Source organism: Schistocerca gregaria, chromosome 3, assembly GCF_023897955.1.
Source record: "Schistocerca gregaria isolate iqSchGreg1 chromosome 3, iqSchGreg1.2, whole genome shotgun sequence".
Lineage (NCBI taxonomy): Eukaryota > Metazoa > Arthropoda > Insecta > Orthoptera > Acrididae > Schistocerca > Schistocerca gregaria.
Genome location: NC_064922.1, coordinates 336979007 through 336999054, shown reverse-complemented (window position 1 = coordinate 336999054; position 20048 = coordinate 336979007). Strand labels below are relative to the sequence as shown.

The following is a 20048-nucleotide window of genomic DNA, read 5'->3' as shown; positions in this document are numbered from 1 at the left end:
CCACAGTAGATACTACCACAGTAGGAAGTTCAGTTGAAGTGGAGTGAACATTCCTAGAAACGGCAATCGAATATGCTGGACAAACGTAGGTGCAGAGAAGGTAACGAGCAACGACGAAGAAACATTGGAACGGAAGATATACTTCATCTGATGGGCAATAGAACGAAGGATATAAATGTATAGTGAAAGACAGGAATGCAGCTAACACAAGTTACTTTAGGAGTGAAACAAATAGTAAATGCATGGAAGCCGAGGTTAAAGGGCTGTAAGAAAAATGTGAAGACTCGAAAAATAAATGATTGCCGGAGGGACTGATTCAGCGTACAGTAAAGCCAAAACAACTTTTGGTGAAATTAAAAGAAAGAGAGGCAACGTTAAGAGTGCAACGGTAAATACCACTGTTAAACGCAGAAGAGAGAGCGGATAGGTGCAAAGAGTACAGCGAAGTCCTCTACAAGGAGAAGGGTGGTGTGAAGAAGTGGCAGGAAAAGAAATGGGAGGGAATATGGATGCTGTAGACGATCATGGGTTAGAACCGTAGTTTAACTGAGCTGTGGAAAACTTACGATTAAATAACTGAGAAGAGACAGACGATATTCATTCGGAATTTCTAAAACTATTGAGAAACGCGGAAACCATATGATGAATCTAGTTGGTCTGTAGAATATATGAGACTCGAGACATACCATCAGATTTTCGGTAAAATACCATACTCACAGTCTCGAAAATACCAAAGGCAGATAAGTTCGAGAACTACCACACAATGAGTTTAATATCTCGTGCGTCCAAACTACTGACACGAACAATATACAGAACACTGGAAAAGACAGTTGAGAATCTGTTAGATGAAAACTGAATTGGCTATAGGGAAAGTAAAAGCATCAGAGATGCAGGTCTAATGCTGCGCTTGAAGAACAGAGACGCATTCATAGAATTTGCCGAAACTCAATGAGCTTTCGACAACGTAAAATGGTTCGGGATATTTGAAATCCTGAGAAAATTAAGAGTAAGCTATAGGAAAAGACGGGTAGTACATTGTTCCCTCTTGGGTCTTGTACAAAATGAATGGCAGACCAAAGCCTAAGTGCTCGTATTATAAAGGGTGTGAGACAGGTATCTCACCGCTACTGTTTAATCTGCACAGTGAGGGAGTACCGACGAAAATAAGAGATTCGAGAGTGGAGAAGAAAATCAAAGGACGTTGCTATCCTCAGAGAAAATGAAGGCCAATTGGAGGATCTGTTGGATGGAATGAACAGTATAATGACTACAGAATTTGGACTGAGAGTAAAACGAAGAAGGACGAAAGTATTGAGGAGTTGAGGAGTAGCATAGATGAGAACGGCAAGAAACTAAAATCAGAAGTGGTGATCACGAAGCTGATTAAGTTAAGGAATTCTGCTACCTAGGCAGCAAAATATCCGTGACGGACGGAGCAAGAAGGACATAAAAAACAGACTAGCTATGGCAAAAAGGAAATTCCTGGGCAAGAGAAGTGTATAATGTCAATGATAGGCCTTAATTTGAGGAAGAAATTTATGAAAATATATGTTTGCATCACATCATTGCTTGGTAGTGAATCATTGACATGGGAAAACTGGAAAAGAAGAGAATCGGAATGCTTTAGATGCTCTACTATACAAGAATGTTGAAAATTAGGTATTGATATGGTAAGGAGTGAGGAGGTTTTCCGCACAACCAGCGAAGAAAGGAATGCATGGAAAACACTGGCAAGAGTAAGGAACAAGATGATGGGAATGATGAATTAACTTCCATAGTACTAGAGGGAGCAGTAGAGTAATAGTCTGAGATGAACTGCTTGGCACAGGAGAAAAACTGGTGGCGGGCTACATCAAACGAGAAGAATGATGACTCAAAACTATTTTTCTTTACAGTCTGTTTAATTCTATGTAAGTAGGCTGTTTAGGTTTTTTTTATTGGTAACGCCGCCGCCACGTAGCGCTCTGTATAAAAATCACTGGCTGTGCCGTGTGCAGTCTGTGGCTGGTTTGCATTGTTGTCTGCCATTGTAGTGTTGGGCAGCGGCAGCTGGATACTAACAGCGCATAGCGTTGCACAGTTGGAGGTGAGCCGCCAGCAGTGGTGGACGTGGGGAGAGAGATGGCGGAGTTTAGAAATTTGTAAGAATTGGTGTCATGAACTGATATATATATTATGACTAATGAGGTAAATACATTGTTTGTTCTCTATTAAAATCTTTCATTTGCTAACTATGTCTATCAGTAGTTAGTGCCTTCAGTAGGTTGAATCTTTTATTTAGCTGGCAGTAGTGGTGCTCGCTATATTGCAGTAGCTTGTGTAACGAAGATTTTTGTGAGGTAAGTGATTTGTGAAACGTATAGGTTAATGTTAGTCAGGGCCATTCTTTCGTAGGGATTTTTGGAAGTCAGATTGCGTTGCGCTAAAAAACTATTGTGTGTCAGTTTAAGCACAATCTTGTACAATTTTTCTAAGGGGACGTTTCACTTTCTCTAAATATTTTACTTTCCTTAGCAGCGCCATAAGCTGTTCGGGCGATATAATCAGGAAGGCAATTTTGGAGTACTACTGACCGCTCTGACGCACAGCGTTCAAGCATCCCATGATTCTTAGATTACCATCTCCATTTACATTTTGAATTACCTATTCAATAATTCTCATGTACTTTCTCAATATTTTCATCTTCTGATTGTGACGTCGGCATGTATAACCAAACTCTTGTTGTTGGCGTTGATTTACTGACCAACACATCATATTGGTTTTTCTCATGAGAACAATCCTATGACTGAACTGTTTACAGCAGCTTATACTCTCTGTGCGACTGTCCTACTCACACCGAATCCTTCTCTCGTTACACCATTTTCTGCTGCTGTTGTTATTGCCATCTATTTCTCTGATTAGAAATCCTTACTTATCTTCTTTCCACTTCACTTCATTGTTCCTCCTCCCGACCTACTAGCCTATATCGGTATTGAACCTTCGCACTTCCTTTTTCAGTTTTTTTAACTTGCCATTCACGTCTAACACAGAGAAATAGCAAGAACCCAGCTGGATTACTTCATAATAATGCAGAGATTCGGTAAATAGATGTTGGACTGTAAAGCGTACCCAGGATCACAATTTAGTAGCGATGGTGAGCACATTGCGTTTGAGAGAATTGTCTGGAAGAATCAATGTGGAAAGAAGTGGTATACTGGGGTACTGAGGAATGATTGGGGGGGGGGGGGGGGACGTTTGGGGTTTTGAAAGTTAAAGATTCTGCGAGAGAGAATACAACAGTAGGCAGCTGAGTTTAAGAGGAATGGACATCTCTAAAAAATGCAGTCACACAGTTTGGACAGAAAAGTGTAGATACAGCGAAGACCTCTACGAGGGGAAGACTCGGCTTAAGAAGTGGCAAAGTAGCCTAAGTGAACAGAAGTAGTCTTTCAACTGATCGACGAAAGAAGAAAGCACAGAAATGTTCAGGGAAGAGGCAGGAAGACAGCAACTATAAGTCCATTACGAATGTAAATAATAGGAGCTGCAGGGAAGCCAAAGCGAAATGGTGGAATAAAAAATGTGAAGAAACTGGACGTGGCGCTTGATAATTAAATGAAGAAAAATCAGGAACGTCAGTAGGGTTTTTCGAACTAGTAAAAGTGTCGGGACAATGTAAAATGGCTCAAGATGTACGAAATTCTGACAAAAATAGAAGTAAACCATAGGAAAAGACGAGTAATGTACAATATTTCCAAGACCAAAAAGGAACAATGATAATGGAAGACGAAGAATGCTCGGATTAATAAGAGTGTAAGACAGGGATGCTGTCTTTCGCTATTATTGTTCAATCTCTACACCGAAAAAGCAATGACAAGAGGGAAACAAGGCTTCATGAGTGGAATTAAATTCTGGGTGAAAGGATATCAGTGATCAGAATAGGTGAGGAAAGGAATAAATGGAAAACACTGATACAAAGAATGGACAGGATGGGTGGGATGATGTGACATCTGTTAAGACATCAGGGAATGAGTTCACATCAGGGAATAACTTCCACTGTGCTAGAAGAAGCTGTAGAGGGTAAAGACTACAGAGGAAAGCAGAGTCTGGAATGCATTGGAGGACGTAGACTGCAATTACTAAGCCGGCCGCCGAAGCCGAGCGGTTCTAGGCGCTTCAGTCAGGAACCGCGCTGCTGCTACGATCGCAACTTCGAATCCTGCCTCGGGCATGGATGTGTGTGATGTCCTTAAGTTAGTTAGGTTTAAGTAGTTCTAACTCTAGGGGACTGATGACCTCAGATGTTAAGTCCCATAGTTCTTAGAGCCATTTGAATCATTTTTGCAATTACTTCTCTGAGATGAAAAGGTTGGCGCAGGAGAGGAATATTTGGCGGGCCGCATCAAGAAAGTCAGAAGACTGATGAACAGAAAAAACACATAAAATAAATTTTCAAAGCATTTTAAACTACACAGTTCACTACCTGCTGAACCCATCATGTCAGTACCTCCCCTACCACGTTATCACTGACCTTTTTATCGGGATGCCGATGTCTCGATACTTCAGAAAATGTTTCGATCCAAAAACTAGAAGGAAGTTATCACCGTGGATAGAAACTTACGAGTATCTGTGTCGCTCAAGCAACAGAGAGCTGGTCAAGATTCAGTGTAAAGATTTTTTCACACAGCAGAGTTTGAGTAGATGATGTATGGGAGAAAATTCCTCAATATGCAGGTGTCAACTCGTACGTAAGGTGCATACGTCAAAGAATACAGTGTGGGCTGTACTGGAGAAGCCGAGGAGGTATTTCGTAGAACAGAGGAGAGAAGTCTACGGTATGTGGACAACTTCGAACAGTAGAAGGGGCAGATTATTGGGGCTTGTATAGATTTAAGCGAATATTGCCGTGGTAACGAAAGGACTAGCAGAGAACTAAAGGTTTTTGAGTTTGAATGGGTGTCATTCAGCCATTGAGCACTTTTGACGAAGAAAAAGATAAAGAAATTAGCACTGAATAAAAATAAATGCAAATTGAAACATAGTTAGGTTTATTTATACACGACATCTTGCAAACAACAAATGTACGTTGAACGTGACAGCATGGGACAACATATTCAGAATACATCGATTGAGTGTCAATAGAAAATTACGATATCCACATTGGTCATTGTGTACGTTCATTACAGTAAATTATCTGTTCTACAAATCAATGTCTTTATATAAAACAAATACCTTGCAGTATAGTTAGTTGGTCATTTCAATATGGGTAATCAATAAGCCAAAAACTGATTATTTTAGGACACTCCTCAGAGACATTCACTGGACTGATGTTTACAGTACTCATGGCATGAATGAAAAATATAACACGTTTGCTAATAAAGTGCTTACCTTATTCGATCACTGTTTTCCCCCAAAAATTACCAAGGTTAGAGCAAAGTCTACAAAAAAGCCATGGATTACTCAAGGAATAGGCGTATCTTGTAAAACAAAAAGTAAACTGTATCTGTCAATCCGAAACAGTTCCGATGTTGATGCTATAGCACATTACAAGAAATACTGCAAAATATTAAAGACTGTAATACGGACGTCAAAGCAAATATATTACAAGGAAAAGATAGTCATATCAGATAACAAAATAAAGACAATATGGGATATAGTGAAGGAGGTGACCGGTAGAACCAGACATGAAGAGGAACAAATAGCATTGAGAGTAAATTATATATTGGTGACAGATGTGTACAGTGTTGCAGAACTTTTTAATAAACATTTTATAAATGTTACCGAAAAGATGGGGTTGTCAGGTTCGGTAGATGCTGCTATGGAATACCTCAGACCAGAAATTTCAAGCAACTTCCATAACATGAATTTGACCCTCACACCCCAACAGAAATAATATCCATCATAAAATCTTTAAAATCAGAAACGTCTAGTGGGTATGATGAAATATCAACAAAGTTAATTAAAGAATGTGGTTCTGAGCTAAGTAACATATTAAGCTATCTGTGTAACCAGTCATTTATCAGTGGAATATTTACTGAATGGCTGAAATATGCTGAAGTTAAGCCACTGTTTAAGAAGGGAGATAAAGAAATAGCATCAAATTTCCGTCCAATTTCACTGTTGCCAGCATTCTTAAAAATTTTCGAAAAAGTAATGTACAGTCAGCTTTATAACCATCTTATCTCAAATAACATACTGCCAAAGTCACAGTTTGGATTTCTAAAAGGTTCTGATATTGAGAAGGCTATCTACACTTACAGTGAACATGTGTTTAATTCATTAGACAAAAAATTGCAGGCAACTGGTATATTTTGTGATCTGTCAAAGGCATTTGGCTGTGTATATCACAATATCCTTTTAAGTAAATTAGAGTATTATAGTGTAACAGGAAATGCTGCAAAATGGTTCAAATCTTATATCTCTGGCAGGAAACAAAGGGTGTTATTAGGAAAGAGACATGTATCAAGCTATCAGGCCTCATCCAACTGGGAACTAATTACATGTGGGGTCCCACAATGTTCCATTTTAGGGCCCTTACTTTTTCTTGTGTGTATCAATGACCTTTCATCAGTAACATTACCAGATGCCAAGTTCGTTTTGTTTGCCGACGATACAAACATTGCAATAAATAGCAAATCAAGCGCAGTCTTAGAAAGATCAGCTAATAAAATATTTGTGGACATTAATCACTGGTTCCTAGCCAATTCTTTGTCACTACACTTTGAAAAACACAGAACATGCAGTTCAGAACTTGTAATGGGTGTCCCACAAGTATATGTCTAACATACAATGACAAGAAGATAGAAGAAGTGGACAGTGTTAAATTCTTGGGATTACAGCTTGATAATAAATTTAACTGGGAGGAGCACACCACAGAACTGCTGAAGCGTCTTAACAAATCTTTGTTTGCAATTAGAATTTAGTCATAGGGGATATAAAAGTGAAAATGCTGGCATACTATGCTCACTTTCATTCCATAATGCCATATGGGACTATTTTTTGGGGTAATTCATCAAGCCAAGCTAAAGTTTTCTGGGCACAAAAACGTGCAGTAATAGTTATATGTGGTGTGAACTCAATAACATCCTGCAGAAGCCTGTTTAGGGAACTAGGGATACTAACTACTGCTTCTCAATATATTTATTCCTTAATGAAATTTGTCATTAAAAATATATCACTTTTTCAAACCAACAGCTCAATTCATGGAATCAATACTAGAAATAAGAATAATCTTCACAAGGATTTAAAGTCACGTAGTCTTGTACAAAAAGTTGTGCATTATTCAGGAACACACATTTTCAATAACTTGCCAGCACCCATAAAAAGCTTAACAACCAATGAAATTCAGTTTAAGAGAAGCCTAAAGGACTTATTGGTGGCCAACTCCTTCTACTCCATTGATGAAATTCTCAGTAAAACCAACTAACTTCTGCGCAATTTCAGTGCAGTAATGTGTTCATAGTAAATGTGCGTTTGTGTGTGTGTGTGTGTGTGTGTGTGTGTGTGTGTGTGTGTGTAAGTACAATCTAACTTCTGCACCATTTCAGTGCAGTAATGTGTTCATTGTAAATAAGTATTATAGTAGTTGTATTACATGTTTATTACCTTATAAATAAATAAAAAACTTTTTTATTTTAAAGTTAGTGCATTAGTATTTGTAAAATGACTTTCATATAGTGTTCATTAAAAATGACGATCATTCCACTTGGGACCTGTGGAATGGTACATTAGCTTATTTGTTTTAGTTGTAAATATTTGTCATGTATTGTTGTTTTTCTGATATGTTCCACATCCTGGAGGACCTCCTCACTACGGGTCAATTGGAATGAAAGTAAATCTAATCTAATCTAATATGTACTACTGTTTAAAGTTCATCACCATAATTTGAATGTTAACAGACACAAACATCTTGGCTTTTCGAACTTTTAAGCAGAAAAGCAATAGCATTATTTAAAGTATTGTACATAATATTATCAAAAATATGTTAGTAACTTTCGAATGAACATATTTAAAATTAATGAATGTTCTCATGTAATGTATTGTTTGCCGAACTGGAATTACATATTTACGGGAGATAATTTTTGTAAATCAGCAAAACTATACTGAAATTCTGTAGAGTAATTCGAATCAGAAGTCAGCATTATTCATTACTAAACTGCTCAGATTTGCGTAACTTTAACTATAATTCACAAAAAGTAGGCAATCAACAATGTATGTACTTAATTTTCACTATTGGTTTTTTATGTAATCCCGGTTAAAGCCACGACAGAGGACTGTTGTGTTGGGTCAGTGCTCAGTTTCTGTGGTTTCGCAGTGCATGTTTTGGCTCAGTCCTGTTCCAGTTTTGGTCAAGTCACTTTTGTGTATGTTATTATCACAGTCTCATTATTGTAATAGGTGGTTAAAATCTAACTATGGCGTGTCGTCTACGTTTATTCGTAATTAGTATGCAGAACATATGTCTTGATAATGCAAATTGGTTCGTAGGCACGACTTACAGGAAAAATATTTGTATTTCGACACCCTGAGTCACACCACCCACACAACCCATAGTAAATACGTGTAAGATTTATAGCGATGGCGACGGTGGTTTCATCAAGTTTCGTTTTTCTGTCACGCAACAAGGTTGCCACATTCCTCATGGTCTTCGGCAAAATCAGAACTTGAATATTCCCAATTTCTATTCACTGACGACTTCATTAGTTAAATTGTGAATGCGCCAAATACGTTTGCTAAAGAAAAGATACAGAAAGTCAGTCCACTTACAAAACGCCCACTGTGCAGCATGGAGGGACATTTTATTAGAAGAACTGAAGGCTTTCCTTGGTGTAAAACTGAATGTGTCTGTTAGATTTCAGTTTTGACAGCACTTGGTCACAACAGTCAAGATTAGGTGTTTTGTGTATGATAATTTTATTAATAGTGCACAACTATTTTTCATTGTGACAGCGTGTTAATTCTGTAACTATTAGCTGTTCCAGTTTACCGCATTCTATTCACTTATTTCGACAATGTTATGACAAATGATCAGGGTAGTAAGTATTATATTCAAATGTTTTATGTTTTACTGTTTTACCTTCTGATATGTTCCAAACCCACGAGAATCATCTCATTTTTTGTGTCTATGGAACGAAAACTGAATCTAATCTAATCTACAGCCTTGAATTTGAAGGCAGAATTACTTAACCATTTTACAGAAGAGTAGCTATAACGAACTCCATTTTTCAGGGATGTTTTCTCTCATCTCCGTTTTTTTCAGTATATATATGACGCTTCATTTAGTCCCACCTGTTACGGGGTTGCCAACGTACGAAAGGGAGCAAGGTGAGGAACGCTAGTGAGTGTAATCACAGTGAATGCAAATAACTTTATATACCAATGAGAAATGTGGCCGTAGATGAGCACACAGCATGATTCAAAAGGATGAATGCAAGTGCTATTAACCAAATAAGTCTACGAAGCCTGTTTACGAGTTTTCTGTCTGTGTGATTGAGAAAATAGTTATGTTTTTTCTCACATTCTATATTATGGTAAGAGAACTACAAAAAGATTAAGCGAGTGGTTCAGGCTATCACATCCTTAATTATAGGTTTCACATAAGCCCTCAACTTACTCGGGAATTGTACGAAATGAAATTTTATCTAACAAGTACAGTTATGCCATTTATTAAGGATTTCATGTGATCTGAACAAGACGAAACTTGTTAATGTGAGTTATGTCCATATTACAATAATATGAAAACTATGTACCTTTCATTCCATGAAAAGAGGTTAGTGACAATGTTGAGTCCATTCTTTGGTCCTCAAACCCAGTTGATCACTGGTTATATGGAGAAAGAGGTTCTGCAGTTCCTGAAACCCACTGTTATTCTGGAATACACTAGGCTTATGGGAGGCGTGGGCAGGGCTGATCAGTACTTTGGCTGCTATTCTTTTACAAGTCGGTCATACAGGTGGAGGAAAAAATTATTCCCCTGGCTGACTGAAGTTGCTGCAGTGAACTTAATTCAGTAGAGAAAAACAGATCTGGAGAAGAACTACAAACTTATCTTTCCTATAAAGGAAATATTATCAGACAGCTAGTCGGCCAGGTGAGAAATACAAAGCACAGAGGAAGATTATCATTGTCTGAACTGAGGAGAGGAGAGACTGAGTGGTAAGATGCGTTTTATAACGCAAAATGAAAAAAGTCGTCAAAGAGTGCATGGCCTGCAGCAAGAGCAAGAAGAAAGGAGGAAGAAGAGAATTGGTTTTCTGCTGTCAAACGTGCAAGGGGAAGCCTGGAATTCAGCGGGGAAAATGTTCTACAAAATTCCATGCAGAAAAAAATATGATCAACCATAAACATAAACACTATGTTTAGTTTCAAAATCTAATGTAAAAGAAAATAAAGTTGTCAAGTGACCGTATATTGCATCTTATTATTTTAAAACAGTAGTGTAAAAACTCGTAATCCCTTACATTCTTAATCACATCAAATAAATGAGTTTGGGAGAACGCAGTGAGTACAAAAATTGGATTGTAAAGGGTTAAGTATTGTTACGTCTGGCCCATTTCAAAATGGACAGACGGATCTGTTTTCCTAGATTTCCGAAATACGCTCGACACATACGAACTTTACAAGTACGTGATTGGTTCGAAGAACATTTGATCGATAAAACGCAGAACGCTGTACTGGGCAGTGTACGCTCTGTAGAAACAAAAGTGTAATGGTCTCAATAAGAGCCATAAATTAAACAAAAGTATTGCACGGTGGGCTCCAAGGAAGCGTCATATGCCTCCTAATGTCCTAGGCATACATAAACGCCTTGTCAGACCACACCATATCCAATTTTAGTATTGACATCTTGTTTGGTTTTAGGAAAAAAATCGAGGAAACGTTTCCTGACGCTGTCTCTGGCGGGCGGCTTGATTTTACGAGCACAATTACCTGATTGACTAAATTCAATGATAAAATGATAATTAACTCGGGAACGGCGCAACGTATCGTATTCTTTTCTCAAAAATTGTTTCTCAACACACCCTATTCTGCAACAACCTTACAAGTTTTTCAGACGGCTTCTGATCACCCTGTATAAAGGTGTATCATGGTCGTTAACCCGGCCACCGCAAGGAACGCTGGCGCCTGATCCATGCATCTCTTGTTTGAAACGTTATACACGCGTCGCGGCGCGTGGCTTCCCATATTCGTTGGGACTCATCATTTCATTTTGGCCGTCGACAGACTCACGTAATCATAACTACAGTATCATAATTCGGAATTTTCTGTGCCTCGTGATGGTATTACTAGCGATATGTTCAAAAAATAAACAACGAGCGCTTTAGTATACTAGTGTCCAGTACAACTCGAGTTCGACAGATTACTTGAATGAAGATGAGAGCTGACGCTCTAAGGAAATGGACTTGGAAGGCTGTACTTATTTGTGTACAGAAAAGAGTCATCGCAGGACGATCGTAACGAAATAAAGAAAGATCTGGACAAAATTTGCACTGGATAATGAATGGCAGCTCCCTTTAAATGTGAGTAAAAGTAAGGTATCACATAGCTACTTCGGAAAGTAAGTTATACATATCATCCCACAATAAGGCCACTAAGCAACAAAAGTGGCGCATCGTCAGAAGAGAGTATATTTTCAAAGTTTCCTGCAGACACAGCCATTCTGCAGTACGAATAACTGGCGCATCATAGTGTGCCACTGAAATGGCGCGGGAAATACAAGACTAAAAAAAGAAAAAAACTGAATTAAGACATCAGTGTGACTGAATGTACGCATTATTTACAAATACCGCTTCCTACACATAATGAGACATTTGTTTCCTATTACAGAAGTAACTTTTCTACTAAATTTGGCAATAACTTACCAGAAAACGAAACAAGGAACTTGTAACTTGTTATATGTGGCACGAGGAAGATCGAAACAAGGGGGCCATTCGAAATCGCCACAATGTGTACAAATAAAATCACAGGTATAGTTGTGCATTGCAAGGAATATTACCACATAATTATATGCAAAAAGATTGACTTTTATCTACTTATTCCATTGACTAACACGTATAAAAAGCCGAAACTCATGACCAGATTCCCAACAGCGAATAGAGGAACGTGATAACCCCAAATTGTTTTGACGATTAACAAGAAGTCATAAGCAAATTCAAAAATTATTATATTCTCAAAATGATTCAAATGGTTCTAAGCACTGTGGGACTTAACATATGAGGTCATCAGTCCCCTAGACTTGGAACTACTTAAACATAACTAACCTAAGGACATCACACACATCCATGCCCAAGGCAGGATTCGAACCTGCGACCGTGACAGCAACGCGGTTCCGGACTGAAGTGCCTAGACTGCTCGGTCACAGCGGCCGGCTATTATATTCGCAGTAAAAGTTTAGATGAATACTTAAGCTATACATAGAGCCCGTAAAAATGTTAATACTTTCATCACTTATCTTATGTATTAGAAAACGAAGTTGCCACTCAATTCTTCAAACATGATTTCCCACAATTTTTTTTTTTTTCGAGATGTCACACTGCTATTGTTGGTGTGTAAATCTAGTACTAAATGGGTCAAACCTGACAAGACTTAAAAATTACAGTATATCTAAAAGCCCGGACTTGCCCTTTTGTATGATCTGGTTTGAAAGGGCACCCATGAACCGCGCAGTTGGACCTAGTGAGAGGATTCCCGGCTGGCGGTGTTCGGATCCCCCCCCCCCCCCCCTCCCTCCCACCACGCCACGTGGTTACGTGCTGCGTTGCATCACGGAGAGTCGGCCCTGGGGCATCGCTTTCCACACGGCTGCCCAGGAGGCGTTGTTCCGTGTTTCTCTCCGGTATCAGCGCACCACTCCGAAACACTCTCAACATATCTGGTTCACGAGCCCAGCCAGTGACCCGCGTGCTTTTTCCTTTCAGCCCGCCACATTACAGTTATCACGTATTTACACAATTATCTGGTCACCTGTTAGTGGGCACTGATACGAGATGTGTTCACCATTTGTGTTGGCTTGAGCTCTCCGAACGTAACCAGAGAAGATTGCGATGTTGGATGCTGGGGACTGGAATAAAGTCGACGATCTAATGGGTTCAGTTTGGAACTATGGGCAGGCAAATCAATTTCAGGAATATTAATGTCTCTTCATTATAATAGGATGCATGGACATGCTCATACAATCATACTGTTACCATACTGTAAGCAGGACACGATGCTGTAAAATCTGTTCATATGTTCATCATTAGAACTGCTTAAACCTAACTAACCTAGGGACATCACAAACACCCATGCCCGAGGCAGGATTCGAACCTGCGACCGCAGCGGTCGCGCGGTTCCAGACTGTAGTGCCCAGAACCGCTCGGCTACTCCGGCCGGCCTTTGATTTGCTGCCTCTTGTGTTGGCCGTGTTTGCAGTTAAAATTGTTGGATGTGAGGTCCGCCAGTTATGCAAAACACCCTTTTTCTCAGTACCCAAACATGTTTCGGCACCACTGCGGCATCATCAGTGGGTTTTCGTTTTTATTTATTCTGTAATGTGAACATTTTGGTTAAATGATTATAAAACTATATGCGGAGAAAGGAAGTGATTGAGACACGAAAAAGTAAGTAAAAACGAATTTAGGCGCGAAAATATCGCGACAAACTAAATTACATTCTAGAGGATAGGTTAACTCCCAGCAAAAAACTTTCTCATCAACATCGTTTGGTTGCAGTAATTAACACCATGTGATCCACAAAATTCATGCACTCCTGCACTCCAAATGTAAAGGTGTCTACAAAAAGAAACGCTCAATTGTTTGAACTAAAGATGCACATAATTTTATAATCATTTAACAAAAATGTTCACATTACAGGATAAATAAAAACGAAAACCCACTGATGAGCCACAGTGGTGCCGAAACATGTTTGGGTTCCGAGAAAAAACGCTGTCTTGCGTAACTGGCGGACCTCACATCCAACAATTCTGTTCATGTGCTTCCACATTTAGCGTTTTCGTAAGTGTAATAACGGGATCACACTCTAACCATGCAAAGTACTCCCATATTGTGACACCACTTCATCTGTATTTCACTATTGGCAGTACATACGATGCCAGGTACCGTACTACAGGTATTCACCAAACCCATCGGATATCCACATGGTATAGCGTGATTCATCACTCCAGATAATTCGATTCCAGTGATCCACTGTCCTTGGTGGATCTGTTACTCGGGTGGCATCCAATGAGTGTTCCACGTTCGAAGACACTGAGCTCTCCGGTCTTAGCCTTTCTGCTGTTACTCTTATCTACGGAAAACACAATATTCTCTGCCTTTTTTTCATTGGCGTGTACGCCTTTCGTGACATATAGTGGTCAGTTCCGCATTACATAGGGGTATTCGGATGCTGTTCATCACAAAGGGTACAGTGCGTATAAGCAAAGAAGGCGGGTGTGAATGTTATGAACCTTACTACTGAACGAAGACAAACCTACGTTTATACCATTTGTATGTTTGTAAAAATCTTTTGACGACTTTGATTGGAATACCCTCCTTGAAATTCTGAAAGGTTGGCCGGAGTCCACGATTTGTAGGTGCGGGAGACTCTCCACAGCTGTCACACCCTACAGCCCTGACCTAGCCCCCTCGGACTTCCACTTGTTTGGGCCATTAAAGGATGCCATTCGTAGAACACATTATGAGGACGATGAGGAGGTGATTCACACAGTGAAGCACAGGCTCCACCATGACAAGAATTGGTTTCGACAGGGTATACACGCCCTTGTTTCGCGCTGGAGGAAGGCCATAGAACGGTATGGACATTACGTGGAAAAGTAGGGTGTGTAGATAAAACACTATTCTTTCGGGTGAGTAATTCTCATTATGGTCAATAAAGAATTGTTGAAGAAAAAAATGCGATGCATTACTTTGTGAGCAACTCTCGTATGTTCAACTGTCTTGTTGTATACCATTACTCACGTAGTTCAGTTACGGTTACAGACTCACCTGTAGAAATGACTTGCGACGACATTCCTTTGCCCTCAGAGAGCGGGTGATTCACCAGATAAGTCTACCAGTTGGAGCTGTCATCTACCTGTAAATAAGCAGAGGAGAGTGATTAGACTGACACATCTAGGTGCAAGCTAAAAGAAGAAAAAACACCCGAAGCCTAGGCGAACAGGACTCCAGGCTCTCACTGGTGCGTTACCTGTATCCTGTGGATAGCATTCTGCAGTTCAGATACAATGCACTACGACAGCTGATATACATTAAAAAAGAAGATGATATTTCAAAGATGCTAACATTGGCAGGTAGACTGCAGAGAAACATTTATAGTTCGAGAATCATTCTCGTTTTGAATTCAGCGTTTTGAGGATAGCCCGACAGTGGCTATGTAAAGCAGACTAAAGATAATAACCCGTCACGATTTGTCGCACTGGTTTGGTACGACAAGTTTCAGACCATCTTCTCGGGATCATATGCCCGTCTTTGATGTTTTGTAATTTGAATATTCACTGATGAACCACAACATTACGATCACCTACTTAATAGCTTTTTTTTCATATTTGGGACAGAGTACACCACTGATTCTGCTTATGAGGGATCCGGCAGTCTGTTGGTAGGTTTGTGGAGGTATGTGGCATTGGATGTCTACGCAGGGGTCATGCAATTCACATGAATAACGGGCCTCTGATTTGTGTACTCGGTGATGGCGCCCGATAGCGACCCAGATGGGCTCCATAGGATTTACATCAGGAAAATTTGGTCGCCGAGACGTCAACAACAAATCACTGCAATGCTTCTAAAGCCACTGCAACGTGGTTCTAGCTCCGAGACACTGACAATTATACTGCTCAAAGATGACATCGCCGTCGGGGAAGACATCAAGCATGAAGTGATGCAGCTGGTTCGCAGTCATCAGCGTGTCTTCGATTACTACCACAGGTCCCATTCAAGGATAGGTGAATGTCTCGCATTGCACAGTGCGGCTCCCACCAGTCTGCTTCCGAGGCGCGCTGCACGTTTCTAGCCGCCGTTCATTTCGATAACGGTGTTTGTGGAGACGATCATTGACCTAGTGTAGCAAAAATGTGATTCATCCGAAGAGCCGACACATTTCCATTGATAGACGGTCGAATCCCGATGGTTCCGCCCCCACTGCAGTAGTAATTGACGATGTCGTTCCGCCAACATGCGATCATGTAGGGGTGGTCTGCTGTCGAGCAACATGTTCAACAATGTACGATGAACGGTGTGCTCCTAAATACTTGTGCGTGCACCAGCATTGTGCTCTATCGGCATAGACGGCACAGATCACCATCTATTTTTCTTTACAGAGCAGACAAGGTTCCGAACCCAACGTTCTGTGAAAGGTTGTGGACGTCCAACCATTTAACGCCTAGTGGGTGTTGCACTGTCCTAACTCCTTCAGTAGATGCTCACGACAGTAGCACGTGAACATTCGGCCAGCCTCGCCGATTTCGAGATACTCGATCACAGGATCTGCGTAACAGCAATCCGCCCTTTGTCAGGGTCTGTTGTCTGAATGGATTTCCCCATTTGCAGCCCATGTCTTCGATAGGGTGATCCCCCGTCCGCTCACATATTTTTGCTACCGCGTCACGTACTCGCAACGCCACCAGGCTGCATCAACCGTCGCGGTAGGTTGTGATCATACATGTTTTGGCTTATCAGTGTAAATACACGTCACTAAGACCAGTTACTTATGAAATATTTCATTGAAAAATATAATCTTCTGGTTGAAGGAGTTTTATTTTACGCCGATCGCATAAAATAGGATGTGGACGACTAGTTTCGGCAAACGTTAATTGCCATCTTCAAATCCATAACACATTGATCTAGTCCCCCAGTGTGTGATGCATTGTCATCTAGTCCTGAATACATAGGAACTTACGTCTCTGGACGCGATATTTTAATATGATGTATGTTAAGGACTTGAAGATGGCAGTTACAGTTTGCCGAATGTAGTAGTGCACATAGGTATTTCATGGGATTTGGGCTAAATAAAACTTGTCTAATCAGAAGACCATCTCCGCCGCTGCGACATTATTTTGTCTTGTAGTCTTATACTTTGAGCCTGTTCTCGGTTTTCCTCATTCCAGATTCTATCCCTCCGTGTCTTCCCAACCAGGCTGCTAACAAACCTCATCCCAACTGCTCGATTTCTGTCAATGCATTTACTTCACAGGGTCCATGTTTCATTCAAAACCATACATCAAAAGGTGCTAATTGAATATAAACAAAAAATGTTTACAAAAAAGGTAGAACATACGATTCCCTCTTTAGGATAAGACACAGTACATGCGAAGGAATAACATCCTTCCCCGCAGACTCATAATAAAAAAGTTCCCAAGTCGTAGATGGGCGATTAAGCATCATTAGCTGACCCTGCCAGGGCAAAGAGAAACGCCGAAGAAAAGAAAAAGAAGACCGAACAATGTAGCATAGAAGCAGCTATGAGCGATCCCTGAGTAATTTCATTGCGTTTTCTAATTGAAGTCGCTGTAGTAATGTGTTTACTATTGCACAATCCTGTCGCGACCAACTAGTTGCAGATACGTTGTGCGACAGACATGGCATATAAGCAGGAAGGCAAGCGAAGTTGCGCCATTCACACAACAGACAGCGGATCCATTATGTTTTTCGTAGCATCTGACGCCGCTACTGTCACAGTTCCGACTGGTACCCTCGTCTCCAGCTGCACAGGTGTCCACGCTGGCTCAATCACAGACTCTATGCCACTGCCTTCGCGAGAGGAGAAAACTTTTAAAAGCGCAAGATCAATCTGAAAACGAATCTAGTGGCATCAATATCTCTGACTAATTCTAACCGTCCGTTACTCATAAACCTGCCTTACGCCTGTGGTCTACGCTTCGGTTAATCTTGTGTAGTTTTTTTTTTTTTTTTTTTTTTTTTTTAGGTCCTACTGTATGTTACAGTTTCTTACGACGTGATCGCGGCTTGTTCAGAAGACTGCTATTGGAAATCGATTCTATCATTAGTACTCGTATTTTACACCGTGCTCGGGTTGCGTCAGGAAATTCCAATTCGCACTATTTATGTGTCGTTTCCGTTAAACGAACGCAGTCCCTTCGACAGATCACGCGTTTCTTACAACACGCGGACGTGCATTATCCAGTGGAATATAGCTCTAGACACGCGCTGGAGAACAAAACTTCCGGATCTGCAGGTTTCCTCACGCGGAGGACGCCGTTGGGAGTACTTCGTCCTGGATAGCTGGCTCCACATTTCTTTTATCAGGGGCATATCTGGACATCTTGCTGGCCACGGGAGTACTTCAATACCACGTAGACCGTTCCTGCAGACACTTGCCATGTATGGACAAGCATTGTTACGTTGAAAAATGGCACAATGAGTCATGTAAGAGGTGCTACATGAGGACGCACTGTGTCCTTGAAATACTGTTGTCTCGGGAAAGTTCCCTCAGTCATTATCAGGTGTGACGCGAAGTCATACCCGATGGCTCCGCACATCAAGTTGACAGGAGTAAAACCGTTGTTCCTGTTCAAAACAATGGAAGAATGAGACCACTCCCCAGATCGGCACCATACTCGCCAACGACAGTCGTCGGTCTGAGTGCAGAACCGCAGTTCATCGTCGACACAATGCTATGCTATTCATATATCCCGGTCACGGAACCATTCAAAATGGAACCGTTTGTGTTTGAGCCGTGGCGGCTGGCGCTAGGGTGTTCGACTTGCATCCCTGATATCGATATTCGGCTGTCCTGCTATCTTTGACTGCTCCCCCAGCGGGTTTTCCGGGTGAACGTGTGACGAGTGAGTGTCCGGTCGGCGTTCAACGAGCCAACTGGTGTTGGAAACAAGCCCGCGTCCATAGCCGTGGTGCACGGGCCTCGCCGTGCTCGCCGCCCTTGTCTTTTGTTGCGCCGGATGTACGGTGCCGATCACTGGGCGCCTTGACGTGCAAAATCGTGGTGGGTTCGTCGTCTCACGCTGAACAGCTTCCCAGCTCGTAATTTGCAAGCTCCTTACGTATGACTTTTATTCTGTGTTTAACTAAGAAGACTGTTGAAACTTATTGTGGCATGGGTAGCTGCCGGAGATGATTCTGAACTTGGTTCCGCAGTGGCTATTTTAAGGAGGCTGATGTTCCTCATTCCGTTTTGTTCGGCCGTGGAGCATGTGTTTTGAGTGGTTTTCATGCAAATTTTAACTTGTTTTAGGACATATTGTCCGGTTTTGGATAGGCTACGGTTGTGTACGTGCCCGGCAACCGTAGAGTTAATGGCGTAATCATTTGTCGCGACAGCATTTGGTCTGTTTATTTAATGTTGAAAGTGCCTTAAGGCAACTGGAAGTGACCTCTAAGTTTCCTGCTGATTTACTAAGAGACGAGTAATGTTAGAGTATTGTTCCTTAAGAATTTGCGTGACATGCTTTTATATATTTCAGTGTGGCTGTGATTTGACCATGTTTTCATTGCAATCTATATGTGCTGCAGGACATTTGTTAAGACTGCTCGTTCCCTAGCGCCAGCGCGGTTGTGTGTTCTTGTCAGGACCACTTATTGTGGGGCCGGTCGGATTATATATAAATATATACCGCCTGCTGTGTGACCCTGTGCACAAGCCGTGGAGAGTGAACGCTCGTATTACATGCCGGCCGTAGCGTTATTGCTTCCAAACACTGCTATGGGCCTTAACGCTGTTCTCTAAAGTTAAGTGCAATTTGGGAATCATTCTGAGTCATTATGTCTGTTAATTAAATGAGGCCACCTTGTTAATATTGGCATTTCTGTAAGTCATTTTATTGGTTGAGTTATTACTAGCCTTTCATATTTAACACTTATGTTAATCATTTATGTGTCTTTAATGACCGTGCGACTTGTTATTATACCCGTGTGCAAGTTTTGCGACTTTGGCTGGTCCACTTTGCATTTTTAGTATAAACATGTTTCATTGAGGACCTTTCTTTATGTGGGCAGTTCAGTTTTATTAAGCTTTAAGAGCTCTTTGTTCTTTGTGAAGTTGTAGTATTATGTGGCTGTGTAACTTTGGATGGAAGTGTATAATGTTACTAATCTCTTGAG

At 40.8% G+C, this 20048-nt stretch overlaps 1 protein-coding gene across 1 annotated transcript in view; it reads right to left on the bottom strand.

Annotated features, from left to right (window-relative positions):
- Nucleotides 1–20048, bottom strand: part of LOC126354097 (ABC transporter G family member 23-like) — a 500698-nt gene that overhangs the window by 217438 nt on the left and 263212 nt on the right. The window contains exon 3 of the mRNA XM_050003484.1: nucleotides 14961–15048. Within this exon, the coding sequence (XP_049859441.1) occupies nucleotides 14961–14985 (25 nt within the window). The 5' untranslated portion in view covers nucleotides 14986–15048. The remainder of the gene's footprint in view (nucleotides 1–14960; nucleotides 15049–20048) is intronic.